The sequence below is a fragment of the Rhineura floridana genome, chromosome 4, assembly GCF_030035675.1.
Source record: "Rhineura floridana isolate rRhiFlo1 chromosome 4, rRhiFlo1.hap2, whole genome shotgun sequence".
NCBI classification, from domain to species: Eukaryota; Metazoa; Chordata; class Lepidosauria; order Squamata; family Rhineuridae; genus Rhineura; species Rhineura floridana.
In genome coordinates this window covers 140,384,651-140,405,971 of record NC_084483.1, presented here as the reverse complement: position 1 = coordinate 140,405,971, position 21,321 = coordinate 140,384,651, and the positions used below count along the sequence as shown (strand labels likewise).

Here is a 21,321-nt window from a genome sequence, read left to right as displayed (position 1 = left end):
GATGATGGGAGTTGTGATCCAACAACATCTGGAGGCACACAGGTTGGGAAAGGCTGCCCTAGGGAATAGTTGGGAGGGGGGAATGTAATACTATTGGTTCCCTTGGATCTCTCAGCAGTTTTCAATACCACTGTCCATGGTTTCCTTTTGGGCACCATGGTTTGGACTGAGACTGGGAGGTATGATGTTAGGATGGAAAACCAGTTTCAGAAGATGGTGCTGGGTAATTTCTGTTCCGCCCCTTGTTCACTGGCCTATGGGGTGCCTCAGGGTTCTATTCTGTCCTGCATGCCCTTTACAATCTACATGAACCCACTGGAGAAAGTCATCTTGTAGTTTGGTCTCAGGTGCCATCAATATGCAGATGACACTCAGATCTTCTTCACTTTTCCATCTGCTCATCCCAGGAGACTGCTGAACATCTGAACTCCTGACTGGAGGCTTCACTAAGTTGGATGAAGGCAAAGAAACTGTATCTTAACCTGGACAAGACACATGTGCTGTGGGTTGGGAAGCTGTCTGCTCTGGATGGAGATGTTCAACCAGACATAGATGGGGCCGTACTCCCTCTGAAGAACTAAGTTCACAGCTTGAGTGTAATCTTGAACTTGGCACTAATTGGGGAAGCTCAGGTTTGGGGCAGTGGCCAGGAGTGCATTTTACCACCTGTGGCTGGTATACCAGCTGTAACTCTATCTGGAGAAAACACACTTGCCACGGTTATCCATGCACTAGTGATGTCCAGACCAGACTACTGCAATGCACCCTACAGAGGGCTGCCTTTGAAGACATTTTAGAATCTTCATCTGGTTTTGGTATACAAAGCCCTATTCAGCTTGGGACCAGGATACTTGAAAGACCATCTTACCCCTTATATAAAAACAAACAAATAATAAAATGCAACTGTCTGGCTCCATCTCTCATTATTTTTTAACAGGTTTTAAAGACTGATGGCCTTTGCGGGCTAATCTATAATTGTTCTAGATTAGAATTGTAATCTGTTTTTTAACCCTTTTTATTTAAGATGTTTTTAAAGCTTTTTAAAAAAATGTTTTTAAAGTTGTTTTGTTTTAATGTATTTTAAGGTCTATTTTTATGGTGTTTTAAAGTGTTTTTAGTGCTTTTGTTTGCCGCCCTGGGCTCCTGCGGGGCGGGTGGGATATAAATCAAATAATAAATAAATAAATAATTGCAAATTGGTGTCCCAGTCATATTACACCAATATTGTGCCAGTTGCAATGGTTGCCAATGCATTTCTTGGACCAATTCAAAATTCTGGGGATAACCTTTAAAGCCTTATATGGTTTGGAATCAAGTTACCTTAAAGACCACCCGGACTTGTATCAACCTGCCCATTCCATATTGGATCTATTTCTGAGGCCCTACTAAAATGCCAGCTTGTAAAAACAATTAGATTGGTGTGCATACGGAACATAGTATTTTGAGTAGTGGCCCACAATTATGGAACTTGATTCCAAAGTAGATCTAGCAAGCCCCATCTCTCATTAATTTTTAACAGGCCTTAAACACTCATGGCTTTTGGGGGCTAATCTAAAATTGCAAAAGATGCTGCTTTTAGAGGCCTATTTTATCTTTTACTGCATGGTAGGCTGGCCTTTATATTTTTGGATGGCATTGGGTATTTTAAATGCCTAAATAGTTTTATTGTTGGATTTTATGAATATGTTCTGGTATATTATTGAAAACAACTTCAGGAGGCAATTTTGCATAAAAATGATATAAAATTCTATTAAATAAAATTTAAACATTATTTATGTTCACACACACACAGAGTATGATTATTAACTTTATTCCTTCACTTAGGGTGGTATTCAATGCTAGTCCTACTCACAATAAACCCACTGAAGTTAAAAGACATGCCGAACTATGGTTCATTACTTTCAGTGGGACTACTCTGAGTAGGATTTAGCAGTCCTTAATTTCTAGCATGCATATATATAGAGAGAGACTGAGATCACAAAGAGTTTTCCAAAGCTGTCATCATATTAATTTGGAAAAGGTTTGACCTGAAGAAAATGGAAATAACTTTCTCCCTGATCTAATTTGAGGGCTTGGAAAAATGCTGCTGATCATTTCTACCATTTCCAAAAATCTTGCAAGCAGTGGGAGTAGCAGTGGTGATAGACAGGGAGATGAGAAGTTGACTTTTCCTTTCTTTCCTCCTCCTCTGTCACCAGGACACATGGGGTAGCAGCTTGCTGGGGCACAAAACCTAGGGGACCATGGGAAAGATACTGCTCCTGATAGTTACTGTAATTCCAGTAGTCTTTGGGAAAACTACTTCTCCCATAGTCCCCTGGGCTTTGTGCCCTTGTACATTGCTACCCAATATGTCATGGTGACAGGAGAGGATAGAAAAGAAGAGATGGTGATGGAGATGGGAGTGAGCCAGGATGGAAAAACTTCCCTCCTGCCTCTCACTGCTGCTGCTTCTCTCATCACTGCTTGACAGGTAAATAAAGGATAGGAGGAAGAAGGGTTAGGGAAGTGGGAAGGACAGTGAAGGCTAGCAAGGATACATTGTGGGGGAAACTAGGAAACTTCTCCTACTCAGATTTTAATGTTAAGCCAGAAAAGGGACTTTAAAAACTCGCCTCTCATTTGAGGTAGGTTTTTACAAGCCCCTGAGGTCATACACAAGGCTAGCTTTGCAAACATTGTTCACATCTCTCTTTCCTAGCTGACAGAATACTACCACTGAAGAGGCCCTGGGTTTTTCCCCAAGTATTTCTTTTCAATCCCATAGTACAAGATTCTAACCTTTAAAAATAATAACTAGAATGCTCTAAATGGAAAGGAAAAGCACAATAAAGATCATTTTCATAGGAAATCTAAGCCTGATTTTCCAGTAGTTGTCTTGGAAACCTGAAAAAGCTAAATGGAGGTGAGAAATGAGCCATGGATTATAAAGTTCACTTTTGTGGCATTTTCTGTGAACGTGACCCAAACATTTTACAGAATCCCTTAGATTTTGTTTCCAAAACATGTGGCCTTTCAAAGGCAATTTGCAAGTGAAACAAACCAGAAGTTTTGAACACACCATATTTTTAATACTTTGAAAAGTATCACCATGTCTTTGGAAAAAAGTCAAAGCACAACGCCAGCTTCCAGTTTTATGAAATTGTCAAGAAACAAATGTTAGGAAATTGTTTGCTATAGAGAATATGAACTCTTCAGAAAGATATATTGAAAAGCCAAAAATTGCTTCTACTATCATTTAGAAATGGAACACAAAACAGGTAGAGCTGTCCTGAAATGTGATGCCATCTGATTGAGATAATCTACACATTTCTATAGTTCCAAAATAAATAGACTCTTTACTCACCATGCCTAAACATTGTTTCTATAACCTCCTTTTGATAAAACTTGGAAAGGTTAAATGACATGTCATTATTTACCTTGACTAATGAATTTCTCCATGTTGTCTTTAAAAGGCTGGATGTGCTCTTCTAATGAAAACTGGCAAACTTTGCCCGCTTCTGTCTCACATGCTGAAAATTGAAGTAACACACTGAATTAGAATTAGATTAATCACAAACAAACTTCTCCCATGGTATTTGCACTTACAGTCTGATCCTACGAACTGTTGGCTCCAGCAAGCTTAACTGTCTTGCCAGTGCAAAATCACACAAGTTAAACTGAAATGGTATCAGATCTGTTTTGGACTGGCATAGTCTGTACCACTTTACCATGAACAGGAAATCTCAAGAGCATGGCATGTATGGGGAGGAAGACAAAGCTATGCCAAGACAATTTACCTACGGCAATATAAGGCACTGTAGCCATATCCCTATTATTTTAAATTCGAATTCTAAATTAAGAACAGAAGAAGAACCTATTGGATCAGGCCAGTGGCCCATCTAGTCCAGCATCCTGTCTCACAGTGGCCAACTAGATACCCATGGGAAACCCACAAGCAGGACCTGAGTGCAAGAGCACTCTCCCTTCCTACAGCTAACACAACTGATTTTCAGAAGCATACTGCCTCTGACTAGGGTAGCTGAGCACAGCCATCATGGCCAGCAACCACTGATAGCCTTATCCTCCATGAATTTGTCTAATCTTCTTTTAAAGTCATCCAAGGTGGTGGCCATCACTGCCTCTTGTGGGAGCAAATTCCATAATTTAACTATGCACTGCATGAAGTACTTTCTTTTGTCTGTCCTGAATCTTCCAACATTCAGTTTCATTGAATGTCCATGAGTTCTAGTGTTATGAGAGAGTATTCTAAATGCAGCTGCACCATAGACTTATTCAACGGCATTATATCAGCAGTTTTATTTTCAATACCTTTCCTAATGATCCCTAGCATGCAATTTGCCTTTTTCACAGCTGTCGCACACTGGGTCAGCATCTTCATTGAGCTATCCACTACAATCCCAAATCTCAATCCCAAGGTCTCACCAGCTCAGAACCCATGAGCATATATGTGAAATTAAGATATATATTTTTTGCTCCAATATGCATAACTTTACACTTGCTTACATTGAATTTCATTTACCATTTTACCCCCCATTCAGTTTGGAAAGGTCCTTCTGGAGCTCTTTGCAATCCCTTTTTGTTTTAACAACCCTGAATAATTTAGTATCATCAGCAAACTTGGCCACCTCACTGCTCATCCCTAACTCGAGATGGTTCATGAACAAGTTAAGAAACACAGGTCCCAACACCAATCCTTGGGGGACTCCACTTTCTACAGCACTCTATTGGGAGAACTGTCCCATTTATTTCTACGCTCTGCTTCCTGCTACTTAACCAAAGGCTTGAGATTTACTTTATGCTATAATCTTAAAGAAAATTTCTATAAAATGATGTATCGTTGGTACATGACTCCAGAAAAGTTGTCAAAAATGTATAGTAATGTTTCTAATGTTTGTTGGAAATGTAAACAACAAGAAGGATCATTTTATCATATGTGGTGGTTGTGTAAACATGCAAAATTATTTTGGGCACAGATAGGTAGGATGATGCAAAAAATTCTAAAGATAAATATACAGTCAAAACCAGAATTTTTTTTATTGGGTTTTATGGATAAACAAATAGAAAAGAAATATGGAAGACTAATATTATATATGATTACGGCAGCAAGATTATTATATGCACAAAAGTGGAAAATGGAATCAACACCAACAACGGAAGAATGGCTATTGAAATTAATGGACTTAATAGAGATGGATAAATTGACATGTTTACTTAGAGAAAAATCGACAGATACATTTCTTAAGGAATGGAAGCCACTCTTAGACTTTTTGTTGAAAGATAAAAATGAAATGATGATAATGGGATTTGACGATTAATTAAGATAGACTATGGAGAAAAGTGATTTTGTATGTATTAAGGGACAGGTTTGATATATATTATATATTTATAGCTGATCTGTGACAAGTCGGAAGTCAATTTTTTTTATATTTATTTTTATTGTGTTATGTTTTTGATTTTGTTTTGTTTGTTTTATGAAAATCTGAATAAAAAATTATTGTAAAAAAAGAAAAAGAAACACAGGTCCCAATACCAATCCTTGGGGGACTCCACTTTCTACAGCACTCTATTGGGAGAACTGTCCCATTTATTTCTACGCTCTGCTTCCTGCTACTTAACCAATTCCTGATCCACAAAAGGACCTCTCGTCTTATTCTATGACTGCTAAGCTTACTCAGTAGTCTTTGGTGAGGTACCTTGTTGAAAGACCTTATTGAAATTCCAATTCTAAGTAAGATATCACTCTCTTAATATAATAAAATAAAATCTATGTAAGCAACTTGTAGGAAGATTAATATTTCATTATCTTGCTCCACAATCCTTGCTAATATACCAGACAGGTGACATACCAAACATGGCATTTTGTTCACATCGTGCCAAAGACATGTATGCTTCTCTGCTGTCCTGCATGCTGTAATTCAACTGATTACTTCCAAGGCCAGCCAAAGAAAGGTATGCAAAACTTTAAAAATGTAGAAAGGTCTGGCAGGCATAGGCAGCAGATATAATTATCCATTATAATTAAAGTCCTATTTTTTTTAAAAAAAACTCAAGAGCCTGTCCTCATTCAGACATTTATCAGGTCAACAACATTAGAGTTCAACTATTATATTGAAATGTTGACTTAAAAAAAAAAAAAGTTAAACCATGAAGGCAAAATGCAAAATCCATAGAAAGTGAACAACCACTGAGTGTCTTCTTTATTTGTTTGTTTGATTGACTGATATCCCACATCTTCCTCCAAAGGAGGACAGGGTGGTAAACATATCAGTACTAAAACAATATAATTAAAACTTCTAAAAACAGTTAAAAGCTACTAAAAGTGATTGTCTACTCTCAAACTAATAACTTTGGAGTTGCCAAGGGCAGGACTTTCAGCCATCAAATGCCTGGGTAAACAGGAATGTTTTTAAAATTTTCCTAAAAGTTAATAGTTAGGGTAACTGATGCATCTCACTAGGGACGACATTCCAGAAATGGAGGGCCACCACTGAAAAGGCCCTGTCACAGGTCACTGCCAACCAGATAGCCCCCAGTGGTGGCATGACCAACAGGCCTCCCCTGCTGATCATAAGGCCCAAGATGGTTGATATTGGAGGTGCTCTTTTAGGTACTTGGGTCTTAAGCCATTTCGGGCATTGTATGCCAGTGCTAGTACCTTGAATTGGGCCTGGTAGATTACTAGCGATTTCAGGACCGATGACACATAGTCCCAACAGGCTGCCCCACTTACCAACCTAGCAGCTTGTATTTTGCACCACCTGCACAGCTATAGGCCTTATTTTACACATGGTTCTGTAGCTTGTTGAAATTATTCAGCTGCAACCAATCTCTATGATTACGAAGTTCCACTGAAATATTTATTAGAATGATGCTTAGGAGAAACCTTCAAGTTGTACAGAATCAAGCATTATAGTGCCTGGGCTTTATCAGCCTGCATAGTAGCCCATAACAGACTGCAAAACTCTGCATTCGGTAGCAAAAACTGGAATAAAAATAAATTGATTGTAAAATCACCTAAGTTTTTCTCAAAAGAATTTATAGCACCAACTTATTTATTTGCTTTCATTTCTTTAATATTGCCTTTCCACAAAATGCAAAATTGTGCCTAAAGGAGAAGAATACTGATAGGTAAATTATGCCTACTTTGAATTTTTAAAACAATTATATCCAATAGAGGTTTTCCCTAGCAAACAGCACTCCCACATACACAAGGTGGAGCACCCAGTTTTTGCCAATCCGTACTGTCTAATGCAACCCACCCTGGAGTGTGTGCCAAAAAGCTGCTCCTGAGGATTATGGGACATGCTAAAATAGCATGGGATGTAGAATGGAGGACTGCAGTAAGCAGGACAATGGCAAAAATCAGATGCCTTGCTTTGTGTGAGCAGAAGCACAACTATCACTAAATACAACACAATGGCTGCAGTCTGGGGATTTGTGAACCTAGGTTTGGTGACTGTGGGCAGGATTGTAACAAATGTGAGTAGTTAAATCTTTTTTAAAGGTTAACCAACATTTACTGCCTGGTAGGAAACTTAAAAACAAATCTTACATCTCAGAGGGGTAGGTTCATAAATATATATACACATGTGCAAATCAAACAATGTTTCCAAACTTTGTGGAATGGCTACTCAGCAACAGTAATTTACCAATGCTCAGATCACACACGCTTGTAAACATGCCTAACTACGCTACCATGTGAATTCTATTGACCTCAATGAAACCATTCATGGTTACAAAGTTAAAAATACATTTTAGTGTTCATAGGCTCAGTGCCTAAACAAATGAGATGTTAGGTCAATTTCACAGCAAGTGCGAAAGCTTCAGTGAAGTATAAACTTCTTTTGATAGACTATGTGGTCTCTGACTTGTCTCTTCAGGCAAAACCAGAATGCTTTATATCCTTATTTTTGTGGCTACTGCAGCATTTTTGTGCTAAAGGATACTCCATATCTTACCAAAATGTCTGAGAGCTGGATTGAGTCCTCTGTTAGGAAAGGTTACAATATATGGGGTTCTTTAGGTTAGAAAAAAAGGTGAGTAAGGGGACATGCTAGAGGTGTGTAAGATTAAGCATGGAGTGGAGAAAGTGGTTTATTTCCCTCTCATAGTTCTAGTACATCCAATGAATCTGAATGTGGATTCAGGACAGACAACATAAAATACTAGTTTACACAGCACAGAGTAGTTTAGTGTTACATGTGAGTTGGCCGAATGTATCACTATCAGGCTACAATGTGTCACCATATATTCATAAGGCTAAAATCATATGCATAGTTACTTTTATTTTATTTGTTTAACAAATTTTATAGACCACTTATTTAAAAAAAATCTCTAAATGGTTTCCTTAAGATAGCATAAAATATTTATAAGAAAATACATTAAATTAACAGACTCTGGGCAGTATTCAACTAAATTCTTGCCTAGCCCAAGGATTCGCACTAGCGCAACAGGTTCTCTCCCCTCTCCTCCTCCTGCCCATGCCCTGCACCATCCCTAAATCTGCTCTGGAAGGTTTAGGGAGCCTCCAGAAGAGCCTGGGGGCAGAGGAGAGGGGAAAATGTTCTGTTGCACGAAGTAAAATCCTTGTGCTGATGGAAAGTTCACCATAGTGTTACACTGAATACAACCCTTTAAAATCAAGTAGCCATTATAAAATTATCAGAATATAGATAAAATCTATGTATTTTTCCCAGTCAATGCATATACCACTAAAGATGGTTTAGCATTACATGTGAATGGGGCTGTTGTGTGTTTCAGCAAAAACATTAGCTCAGCCAAGATGCTAATATTTAAAATCTTGGATTCTGTGAAAATCCACATTCAGCCAATGAGAAAAAACTAGCAAGAAGTGGCATTCATTATGTCAGTTTGCCGGCTAGCCTAGACCCACTTATTAGGGTGTATATTCCACTCACCTTGAGACTTACTTCACAGTAAATATATTTATGATTGCATTATTTGTGAATCAGTTAAGACTAGAGCTGAACAAACAGATAATTTGGGGTCAGTTTCTGATATGTGATATTTATGAAATTCAGTCTGATTTCAGATTAATTTTGTATCAGATATCACACCTCTGGCAAATTGAGTCTACAAAAGTACATCCAAATTTGCTCAGATTTTAAGAATCTAACATATTATTCAACAACGAGATAAACTGTGATCACTTTTCAGTTTGGTACTTTGAGAAGTTCCCCAAATTGATCTTCAGAAATATATTAGGGACATGGGTTTTCAAATGTTCCTTGAAGGAGAAACTCCATCTGATCTGACTACCACAAGGTTATATAGAAATGCTTGAAGTCAGTAACTTTAAAGGGAGTTCAGATTTAATGCAAGGAAATGAAGCCAAGTCAGATAGACTTGCACATTTTTCCATAAGAAGAGAAAGACCTCTCAATTTCCTTTTGTTTATTTGTTTTTTGTATTGTTAGGACTTATGCTAAGGACTGTTGAAGCTTCAAAAGTTTCTACAGACAGTTCCTTGTTTGGAGTTTTAAGGACAGTAAAACATGACTCGCAGATCAACTGAAATCCTGGGTTTATTTTACATATGGTTTAGGTTTAGGAGTCTGCATACAGCAACGTTTCAGTCAATTAACCCTTTCAGCAATGTTTTCACAGGCTACTGAAGTATGTGGGTGCAGCACTGATGAGTACCTTGCCACAGCAGTGTTTTATGTGGCAATCCTAAGAGGTTTTTAAGGAACAGTCATTCACTGTCACCTTGAGTAGTTCCATTACCTTGAATTGAATTACGCCAAAATCTGCAGTATATGTGGGTTGTAGTTCATTAGCCTTCAGGATCATAGCCCCAGAGTACTCTTTTATGTCTCCAGCCCATGTCAAAATGACATGGACTCAGCATGACATGGGGAGCAGCAGGAGGGCTCCTGATAACAATTCTGCATAGGAGCTGCTGACCTGGGTTTGTTCTGGGTTAGCCAATATGCAGTTGGTCAGATCCAGGAAACTTGTTTTGTATTTCTTTAGTCTGCAGTTTATCTGACACGCTGCTTCTCAACTATAAAAATGACTTTCCCTTCTTAAAACAGACACAAATCAGTTATTACAGGATCAAAGTCATTTATAGCAAAACAAACTTAGATGCACAAGAAAGCAAAAAAGGGTTTGATTTTTGCAGGATTTTAAGTTTATTTTTAATTTACTTTTCCTATTTGGCTTTGTTGTCAGATTCTGTGTATGGGCAGTTTGACATTAGGGACCTGTTTTTCTTTTTGTCCAACTCACAAGGTCTGTTGTCTGTTGTTTCATGACTTTTAGTTTAATGAACAAAAGTGCCCAGTAAAGTTGTGTGGACCTGAAGGAGGGACCCTTGGTGCTTCTCAAGAAAGTGCGGGAGCTGATTTTCCTCTTCTCTTCCCTTCTTTCAGCAGCTTCCCCATCTCCTTGTTGCCGCACAGGAATGTCTATTCTTTCCAGAAGTGAAAGCTCTACTCTAGTTGCCTGTTGCCAATCCACCCAGCTACCTGGCTTCACCTCATCCCCTGTCCTGAGGTTTCTTAAATCTCTTTGCCTCTCACACCATTCTTCCACCACTGCATGAAGCCTCTCCAGAGCTTCTGCCCAGGCCCAGCCTTTCTGAGAGCCACACACCTGGGTGATGTCATCTTTGGATGCTGCCTGGTTAGGTTGTTGGTTCCATGGCAGCAGACAAGGAGCAAGGAGGCTGGCAAGTCCATTCCAAACATCTTTTCTTTTTTTTTTTTCAATAATTTTTATTCAGATTTTCATAAAACATACAAGACAAAATCATAAAACATTCAAAGACAAAAAACAAAATCAAAAATAGTTAAACAAAAAGAAAAAAAGAAAAGAAGAAAAAAAAAAAAACAAAAATAAAAAATAAAGAGTAAAATATTGACTTCCCATTTGTCAAAGATCAAATCAGTTATAAGTCTATAATATATAGCAATCCTGTCTCTTAAGTCATATTATAAAATCACTTTCCTCCAGTAGTTATCTTACTTAATCATCAAATCTCATAAACATTACTTTATTCTTTCCACAAAAAGTCAAAGAGAGGTTTCAATTCTTTAAGAAATATATCTATCAATTTTTTTTTCCAGATAAGCATATCGATTAATCCATCTCATTACTAATTATGATAATCTTATTGTCATAACCATAGTCAAAATAAACATTTCAATTAATCCATCACATCAGAATCTGTTAGGTTCAGTAATTTCAGTAGCCATTGTTCTATTATCTCTATTAGTTCCATTTTCCATCTTCCATCTTCAGTAGTCTTGTTAAGTCCAGTAATTTCAATATCCAATCTTCCATTATCAGTATTCCATAATAATCTTGCTGTCAAAGCCATAGTCATATAATAAGAGTCTGATGGGAATTACCTCTATCCCAAATATTTTCTTGCCATCCATTCTGAATAAGTTGCTGAAATACTGCTGTAAAATCATATCTCTGTTCTTTTTTTCAAAATACACTGGGTCATCTCTTAAAAGTTTTTCCATTGTCACATGGCTGCAGTTAATTCCATAGATTTTCTCTATATTGGGCTCCATCACATCATTCCAGTCCAGAAGATAATCCATGCCATTGATAACTTTATCTCTAGAATCTTCATTAATTTCTTCAGAGATAACATTGAGTTCCAAACAATAGATTTTATTTCTAAAGTCCATAGACTCCAAATCTTGTTCCTGTTCCACGTTTGTTCCAATCTCCGGGATCTCCTCTCTCACAGGGACCCCTATTCCAGTCTCCAGGGTCTCCTCTCTCACAGGGACCCCTATTCCAATCTCCGGGGTCTCCTCTCTCACAGGGACCCCTTCCAGGGTCACCTCTCTCACAGGGACCCTTATATCTTTAATCTCCTGCTTCATTTTACTCAATTCAATTTTCGTTATCTCAATCTCATTCATTATTCTCTGAAACATAGTTATTTCCAGATTCTCAGCCACTTTCTTAATTGCCATTTTAAAAGAAAAATATAGGAAAACCACTTCTTATTTCAGCAACAATTGGGTTAATACTCCAAACTTGGTGACATCACAGTATAAACAGAGCAGACAGCCTTATCTCTCCAATAGTTAAGTAAACAAAATGCAGTTCCCAGGATCGAAGCAATTAATGGCAATCGTCAAGAAACAGATTCGTCAAAATAAAATAGACCAAAAAGAGAGTAGTCTCAAAACAGTATAATATTTTTCAAAATAAAAATCTGGAATAGAAATCCCTCTTCTGTGTGTATCTTTAGAATGCAAATCCAGGACAGCTTTTTGCAACAAAAACAGAGATAAGCTATTAATTAGTGCGTAGCAGAGAGAAGTTACGGCTCCCCAGTGAGATGTCAAAAACCGATCAATCTGGCAAATCTCTTTTAAACAGCAACAATTTAAGTCAAGTAAAAGAAAAATATAGAAAGAAGGGTGCTTGCCTGTTAGTGCGTTCTCTCTTAGAAGATAAGATGAACGTTCGCTTTAACAGATAGAGCTTGCTGTTGAAAATCCGTCCCACCTTCGTCGGCTGGACCTCGTCCCATAAATTAATGAGATCTGGTCGTCCCAACAAAAATAGGCTTTGAGGTTAATCTCTTCGTTTCTCCCTACCCGGGAGAAGTTTAATCAGTCAAAAAAAAAAAAGAAAAAACTGACTGATATATCTGAATAAGCTTCTTTTGAGGCAGGAGCCCGTCTCAAAAGCAGGCACAGGCTAAGTCACCCTTCCCGGAAGTCCATTCCAAACATCTTTTCTACAGGGAACAAAACTTAAGCTTAACAAAATATGAATCCCTAGAAATGTTGAGGGTAATTTTTTTTAAAGAGTATAATAATAATAATAATAATAATGTAAAATGTAGTATAGTAGCAGTAGTAGTAGCAGCAGTAGTAGTAGTAACAGAGCCAGTGTTGTGTAATGGCTAGAGTGCTGGACTAGGACCTGGGAAACCAGGGTTCAAATCCCCGCTCAGTCATAAAGTTTGCTGGGTGACCTTGGGCAGACACTTCTTCTCAGCCTAACCTACCTCACAGGGTTGTTGTGGGGATTAAATGAGGAGGGGGAGAACCATGTATGCCACCTTGAGCTCTTTGGAGAAAAGGTGGGATATAAATACAATAAATAAATAAATAAAATTGATTAAAATACATAGTTTTCCATATATTTGCCCTCCTCTGACACAGTCAAGACAATAAAGGCTAAAATATCCAAACCAGTAATATGTTTCCATGCCACTAGTAGAGATAGTCAGCCTTCTAACAATTTTCAATTTCTAGTAAGATAACAGTTCTCAAAGTATGCAATCCTGCATGAGTATATTAAAAAAAACAAACTGAGCTGAGAAATATTTTGCAACGACAGATATTCCAAAGTGCCTAAAGATAGATTTTCAAAGATGACTAAACTTCAGAATATATACTCATTTCATCAATACTTTCAAGAAATGCTGTGATGCAGGGTGTGGGGAAACCCTGCGGGAGCTGATACAAAGATGTCAACTTAAAATCTTCCTGTATTGTTTCAATGGAGCTAGCAACCCAATTCTCCTAAACAGGGCAAGCTGATTTAAGTCTTGTAGCAAGTGCTAAAATTTCAAGCGTGGAATGACTGAGTTACTGAAAGTTATTACTCTGACATGACTGCATCCAGGAGGTCTGCTGACAGCCGGGAGAGATCAAAAGCAGATCAGGTTGCTTAACAAACTATATGTCATTGAACTGAGAAAGGCTAAACTGAGAATCCTGGAGAGCTGTGAAATTGGGGGGCAATTGATGGAGCCAAACCAGTAGATATATTAATAAAATCCTTAGCTGTCTCGGGTTCTTTGTTTATTAGAGTGTCTGGTACATAACAGATTACTATCCAGTCACATCATGCTTTAAAACAAGGGCAGCAGAAATAGGTGGCAGCTGAGCAGGATGGTCAGTGAAATGTTAAATAAATAGTTGTTTAAAGTAAAAATGAAATTCCTGCTCTAAAATAGAAGAAAGACCCCAATATACTGTTTTAAAAGTCTAAAATTACATCTTTTTTAATATAATGCCTCTGAAGTTCCCCCGTCCATAGCAGTATTAGCAAACTCCAGTGCACAGTACTTCTCATAAAACGGGGGGGGGGAATAAAAAGGGGAAACCTGTGAAATCATCATGAAAATATATACGAAAGCAATCCTTTAAGGACAACCAACAATGTTTCCCTTTTAAGCACATATGCACCCAAGCTTATCATCCTGGTTATGCACCATAAAGAAAACATTTTACATTATTATAAAAATTGATTTAAGTTTACATGATTTCCCAAAGATTGCTAATAAACTGAGACAGATATAGCAACTCATGCTAGCTGTTGCTATAATTATAAGGCTCCAATTTTTTTTTGTTACAATGTTCATATTATTCAGATGAAATAAAGAAAGAAACAAATGCACTTTACTCCCAGCAATCAACTAGGAGTATGTTTTGCAGGAATACTACATTGGAAACTATTCTGTGCACCATCTGTACTCATTAATGTCTTTCTTTCCTTCAGTGGTGGTATCGGCAGAGACAGAAGCAGAGACCAATAATTATATACTTAAGGCTCTCAATGAAAAGTCTGATTGAGAATCTGAAAAGATTTTTAAGGCCAATATAGTCTCATTCCTCGCTGGTTCAGTGCTAGCTCTTCCATGGGCCCTATGAACTTGTCTCCATCTTGCTTTTGGTCTTGTCCCTGTCCTTTCTCTGGGAGCCTTACCAAATGACTTGAGGCTTCTACTATGAAACTGTTGGGTTTAAGCAAGCCTGCATGCCACCCCCTTTGATAGGGAGATGTTCCCTCTAACCAGTATTGGGGATAACTCTATATGTTTGTTTACCACGATGCAACTTCCTTAAAGGGTGGGGTTATTTACCTTCTCTTCCCCCTTCCTTTGTTAGGGGATATTGACCTACTTTTTGCATATTTTCCATTAACCTCTAGCAGAGGGAGCAGGCAGATGCTCCTTCCAGGAGCATCCTCACCAATGACTGAAAATGGACTGAGACTACAGATTATTTTCTATCTATGCTAGAGCCTATGTTTTTCTTAAACATATTAAGGTTGTGTGTACATACTCTTTATTCTTTTTACCTAAGAAGATTGTCTCTGTGAGTTATTTGATTAACTAATGTGTCTGAGGGAAGGTTATTATCATTCTGCTGTTGCATATATACTTTGCTAAGAGATAGGACTACATATTGTTCCTATTCCATTTAAACCAAACAGAAACCAGGATACAAGCCACAGCAGGGAGGTGCCCACACACTAGAAAGTAGTATGCCTCTGAATACCAGTTGCTGGAAACCACATGAGGTAAGAGTACTGTTACACTCAGGTTCTTCTTGTGGGCTTCTCACAGGCACCTGATTGACCACTGTGAGAACAGAATGTTGGACTAGATAGGCCACTGTCCTGATCCAGCAGCCTCTTCTTACGTTTATTATGGGATATGACCCTCCTTGCTCACTGGGGTTACCAAGTCTCCAGTTTTTGCCCAGAGACTTCAGATTTTTGGGGTCCTCTGGGTCTCTGGGTGAGTCACCTCAATCTCTGGGCTCTCAGCTTTCATTTTAAAAAATCAAGTTTTTAGGTGACCTGGTTCAAATGATATACACCAAAACGTCATACACACCCGCAACTGCTGTTAAATGAGCTCGTACTGGCGGCTCTATCCCCACCCTTTCAGGTTTGTAGCCAATAAGTGAAGTCAGGGCTGTGACTGACAATGGATTTGTTGACCTCCAGGCAATAGCTAGAACCCATTGCAAGGCCAGTTGTTTCTTCTTGTCTGAAAATTTGTCTGAAAATGAGTAAGTTTATACTTTTCAGCAGTAGCAAAAGTTTGTTTCTGTCTTGTGTGCAGGAGATCTAAACACCATTACAATGTGTTATGCTTTTCTAATTATGAGGACTCAAGCAAGTTTAAATTTTCCTGGGCTGTTGAAAAGGGCAGTGTTTTGAAAACCTTCCCAATATGAAGTGAGTATAGGATTACATTCACTTTTCTGGGAGTAAAATTGCAATGCTAACCCCACATACCCAGAGTAAACCCCATTGAATTCAATAGGACTTACTTTTGAGTAGACATGGTTAGGATTGTGCTGTAAATTAATAGGACTTTTGAGTGAAAATAGCAAAGGATTGTGTTTGTGTTAAGTTTATTTCTTTATTTATTAGATTTATATCCCACCCTTCCTCCCAGTAGGAGCTTTCTCTCCCCCTCCAATCCCATTTTTAAAGCAATTAGTGAGGGCTTACTTAGGTGTCACTGCTTTTACTATGTAGGAAACTAATCCTGATTTTATTGTTTTTAAAAAATGTTCTGCAATGACCAACTGGTTTTGACAATAAACTATTATATGGGGTGTATGTAATTCACATCCCCAGTGTGTGCATTCATTAGTGAATCGAAAAGAACCATTTTAAAAGATACTTTTTTAAACAGGGCTGTAGCTCAGTGGTAGTGCACAAGTTTTACATACAAAGGTCCAAAATTCAATCTCTGGAAGAGACTATTGCCTGGAATCCTGGAGAGCCAATGCTAGTCCATGTCATCAGTACTGAGCTAGATGGTACCAAATGGCCTGAGTGCAATAAATAAATAAATAAATGATACTGCCAAGCAGAGCTATGAAGAAATCACATCAGACTTTGAAGAGCTGCAAAGGAAACTCAAGAACTTTGGGGCCCAGATAGTTTTCTCATCCATCCTTCCAGTACTTAGCAGTGGAGTAGAAACAGAAAGAAAAATATTATGAATTAATGACTGGCTACGAAGGTGATGCCAACATGAGAGATTTGGATTCTGGGACCATAGGTTACACTTGCTGGAAGATGGAATTCTGGCAAGTGATGGGTTGTACCTCTAAAGGACTGGAAAGAATGTGTTTGGCCGCAGCATGGAGAACTTTATCAGGGAGGGAGCCGTAAACCTGGCAGTAACAATTGACAAAGGCTTATGCACAGTAACAGGAACTGAGAGAACAGCTCCAATGGGACCCAATAATAGTCCTCATAAAAATGTAGGGAGTAAGCCAGACCATAAATCACATGGTCTTAGATGTCTATATATTAATGCCCAGAGTATGGAAACAAACAGGACGAACTTGAACTCTTAATACAGGAAGGTAAGTACAACTTAAGAGGTATAACTGAAACTTGGTGTGATGACTCCTTTGACTGGAATACAGCAACTGAAGGATATAGCTTGTTCAAAAAACCCTGAAGTAATAGAAAGTAAGGTGGAGTTGTGCTATATGTTAAAAATATATATCTTTGCACAGAAATACAGGAGGATGAGCTTGGTAGCCCCACCAAGAATATCTGGATTAAAATAAATGGGGTAAGGAATAAAAGGAACATGATGGTTGGAGTCTATTACCAACCAACCAATTAATGAGAAGACGAGGATGAAACTTTTGAAAAGCAAATTGCCAACATTTTGAGGAGGCGTGATGTAGTAGTAATAGGAGATTTCAATTATCCCCGATATCTGTTGGGAAACAAATTCTGCAAAAGACGGCCCCTCCAAGAAATTCCTGACTAGAGTTGCTGATTATTTTCTGCTACAGAAAGTGGAGGAGGGAACTAGAGGATCAGCTATCCTTGACTTGATCCTAACCAATAGATATGACTTAGTGGATGAAGTGGAAGTTACGGGAACTCTGGGGGAAAGTGACAATGTGATACTTGAGTTCTTGATTTTAAAGAAAGCAAAAACTGAGAGTAGCCATACATGCACCCTAGAGTTCAGGAAAGCCGATTTAATATACTCAGAACAATGATAAGTAATGTTCCATGGCAAGCGACCTTAATGAGAAAAGGAGTCCAAGATGGGTGGGAGTTTCGAAAAGAGGAAATTCTAAAGGCACAAATGCAAACAATTCCAACAATCCCGGAGGGACTGGCCTCTTTGATGCTTACAGATGTCTTCCAGTCCAAGTGGAAGAAGATGTTAATAGCAAAATTACAGAGGCTGGGCTTTGCCCCCGAAGCATTATTTGCCCTAGGATATCCTAAGGCCAAAGCAGCTATTAAGCAATGTATCTGGGACATTGACCTTCAACAACATGTAGGCTTGGCTACTGTTTATCCAGATTTCAGGGACAAGTTGGTGACATTTGCACTGGTAAATTACTTAATTAATTTATCAGTCCCAAAATATAGGAAGGCTTTTACGTTAGCCAAGCTTAATGTCCTGCTTTCTGCCCTCCTTGCAGGCAGATTTAAGAGCTCAGAGGGTGGCAACAAGGGAGAGGGCCTTCTCAGTGGTGGCCCCCAAATTATGGAATGATCTTCCTGACGAGGTGCGCCTGACGCCATCACTGTTATCTTTTCGGCGCCAGGTCAAGACTTTCATTTTCTCCCAGGCATTTTAGCATGTGTTTTTAAATTGTTTTAAATGTTTAAATTGTGTTTTAAATTGTTTTTAAAAGATGTGTTTTAAATTTGTATATGTGTTTTTAGGTACTGTAAACCACCCAGAGAGCTTTGGCTATGGGGCGGTATATAAATACAATAAATAAATAAATAAAATAAATAAATAAATAAATAAATAAAGAGTGTGCCCTTCTGGGAGCGTTTATGCCCTTGTGGGTCAGGGGAGGTGGAAACAATTTGTCATGTGTTGTTTTATTGTTCCTTTTACCATGATTTTAGAGTTATTTTTATTACTACAATTTTAATAAAAATCCCAGGAAGACTGGATTTATTTTACTTAGAGTATTTGTTGTCTGACCAGAACCCCCAGGTCACAATAAAAGTAGCCAGCTATTTTGCAGCAGGCATTGATTGTCGAAAAGTAATGATTAAATAATTCTCCTTTTAATTTTAATATTTTAATTTTATTGTTTTAATATGCAGTAAGAGGGTATCTCACAAGAGTGATTGCGCTTAATGCTTCTTTTAAGTATTGTTGTGCATTTGTGTATTTGTATATGTTCAGTTTGGTGTATGACCGTAAATAAAAATCAATCAATCAATCACAATTCCAACAAGGATAAAAGGTGGAAGACAGCAGAAGCCGCCTATGTAAGTTCAAAAAAAGCTTAGAGATGACCTGGGGGGGAAAAAGGACACATATACAATATGAAGTGGTAGGAAGGCCAGGCCACAGAGGAAGAGTACAGACAGGTAGCATGGAATTGCAGGAATGGAGTTAGTGAGGGATGCTAAAAGCAACAAAAAAGCTTTCTTACGGTACATGCATAGTAAAAGACAGAGAAAAGAAATGGTGGTACAGCTACTCAGTGAGGATGGCAAAATAATAACAGATGACAAAGAAAAGGCAGAAGTGCTCAATTCCTGACATCAATCCCTGGGAAAATTCTGGAGCAGATTATAAAATGGTCAGTCTGTAAGTACCTTCAAAACAATGCAGAGATTCCTGCAAACCAACATGAATTTATCAAGGACAAATCCTGCCAGACTAATTTTATCTCATTTTTTGATAAGATAATTTCCCTTACAAACTGTGGGAATGCTATGGACATAATATATCTTGACTTCAGCAAAGCTTTTGACAAAGTGCCCCATAATATTCTGATTAGCCAGCTAGGTAACGGGGAGTGGATGGAACAACTATCAGGTGGGTCCACAGTTGGGTACAGAATCATACTCAAAGAATGCTTATCTATGGTTCCTTCTCAAACTGAGGGGTGATAACAAGCAGGACACCGCAGTGCTCAGTCCTGTGCTCAGTGCTTTTCAACATTTTTATTAGTGACTTGGATGAAGAGATGCAGGGAATACTTAATAAATGTGCAGATGATACAAAATTGGGAGGGATAGCTAATACCCTGGAGGACAGAAACAAAACTAAAAGTGATCTTGATAGGCTGGAGCACTGGGCTGACAACAAGAGAATGAGGTTTAACAAGGATAAGTGCAAAGTTCTACACCTAGGAAAAAGAAATCAAGTGCACAGTTATAAGATGGGGAAAACTTGGCTCGGCAATACTACATGTGAGGAGGATCTTGGACTTGTTGTTGATCACAAGCTGAATATGAGCCAACAGTGCGATGAGGCTGCAAAAAAGGCAAATGCTATATTAGGCTGCATTAACAGAAGTATAGTTTCTAAATCGTGTGTACTAGTTCCCCTCTATTCAGCATTAGTTAGGCCTCATTGTGAGTACTGCGCCCAGTTCTGGACACCACACTTTAAGGAGGATACAGACAAACTGGAATAGGTTCAGAAGAGGGCAACAAAGATGATCAGGGGAATGGAAACAAAGCCCTATGAGGAGAGACTGAAGGAACTGGGCATGTTTAGCCTGGAGAAGAGAAGACTGAGGGGAGATATGATAGCACTGTTCAAGTACTGTTTGAAAGGTTGTCACACCGAGGAGGGCCAGAATCTCTTCTTGGTTGTCTCAGAGTGCAGGACACAGAATAATGGGCTCAAGTTAGAGGAAGCCAGAGTTTGGCTGATCATCAGAAAAAACTTCCTGTTAGAACAGTACGAAAATGGAACCAATTACCTAGAGAGGTAGTGGGCTCTCCCACACTGGAGGCATTCAAGAGGCAGCTGGACAGCCACCTCTTGGGTATGCTTTAAGTTGGATTCCTGCACTGAGCAGGGATTGGACTTGATGGCCTTATAGGCCCCTTTCAACTCTACTATTCTATTATTCTATTTGCACTTATCTGAATTTTGTGGTGAAGTTCTCCAACCAAGCAATGTTTATTGAAATATTAAGGGAAAGTATGCATAAAAGTGAATCTATTCATGAAAATAACATACAAAAATGTATCCTATTAGGAGCAATTGCTTGCAAAAAAGGTGTACTTTAGTCAAAATTGCATACAAAAATGTGTTTATTTGGAGAAATCTGCACAAAATGCTGAATAATTTTCATGAGGATTTTTTTTTTAAATCACAAATTGCTGCAGAAATGTGGAGAAGTGAATTTAAGATTGGGCAAATGAGAAACAGAGAGAACCAAAATTGACAGATCCTTCCATCCCTACCCGACACACATAACATTCAGAAAAGTTGAAGGAACGGGGCATATATTTAGCTTATACAAATAAATTGGAGGGGGGATTACAGCAATTTTCACACCTTTAAAATGTTGAGAAGGCGGAACAATTGTTTATCAGTGAAGAATAACAGCAACATTTCAAATATTCAGCAAAGCAGAGTTTGTGTCAGCTGTTAAAATACACTTTCTAAACATAAAAAATAGTATTGATACAGCGTTGCTGAATTTTCACTGAGCTTCCCATACATTATCATCTCACTTAAGCTTTATTGCCGGTGTTTAAATTAGACCAGTATTATTATCTTCTCATTTCAAGGAATCAGGCTAA

At 38.3% G+C, this 21,321-nt stretch overlaps 1 protein-coding gene across 5 annotated transcripts in view; it reads right to left on the bottom strand.

Moving 5' to 3' along the window:
• The window catches only part of FMN2 (formin 2), a 340,988-nt gene that overhangs the window by 50,809 nt on the left and 268,858 nt on the right, over positions 1 to 21,321 (bottom strand). For all 5 annotated transcript variants that reach the window (XM_061624583.1, XM_061624581.1, XM_061624582.1 and 2 more), the window contains exon 15: positions 3,420 to 3,512. In XM_061624583.1, the coding sequence (XP_061480567.1) occupies positions 3,420 to 3,512 (93 nt within the window). The remainder of the gene's footprint in view (positions 1 to 3,419; positions 3,513 to 21,321) is intronic.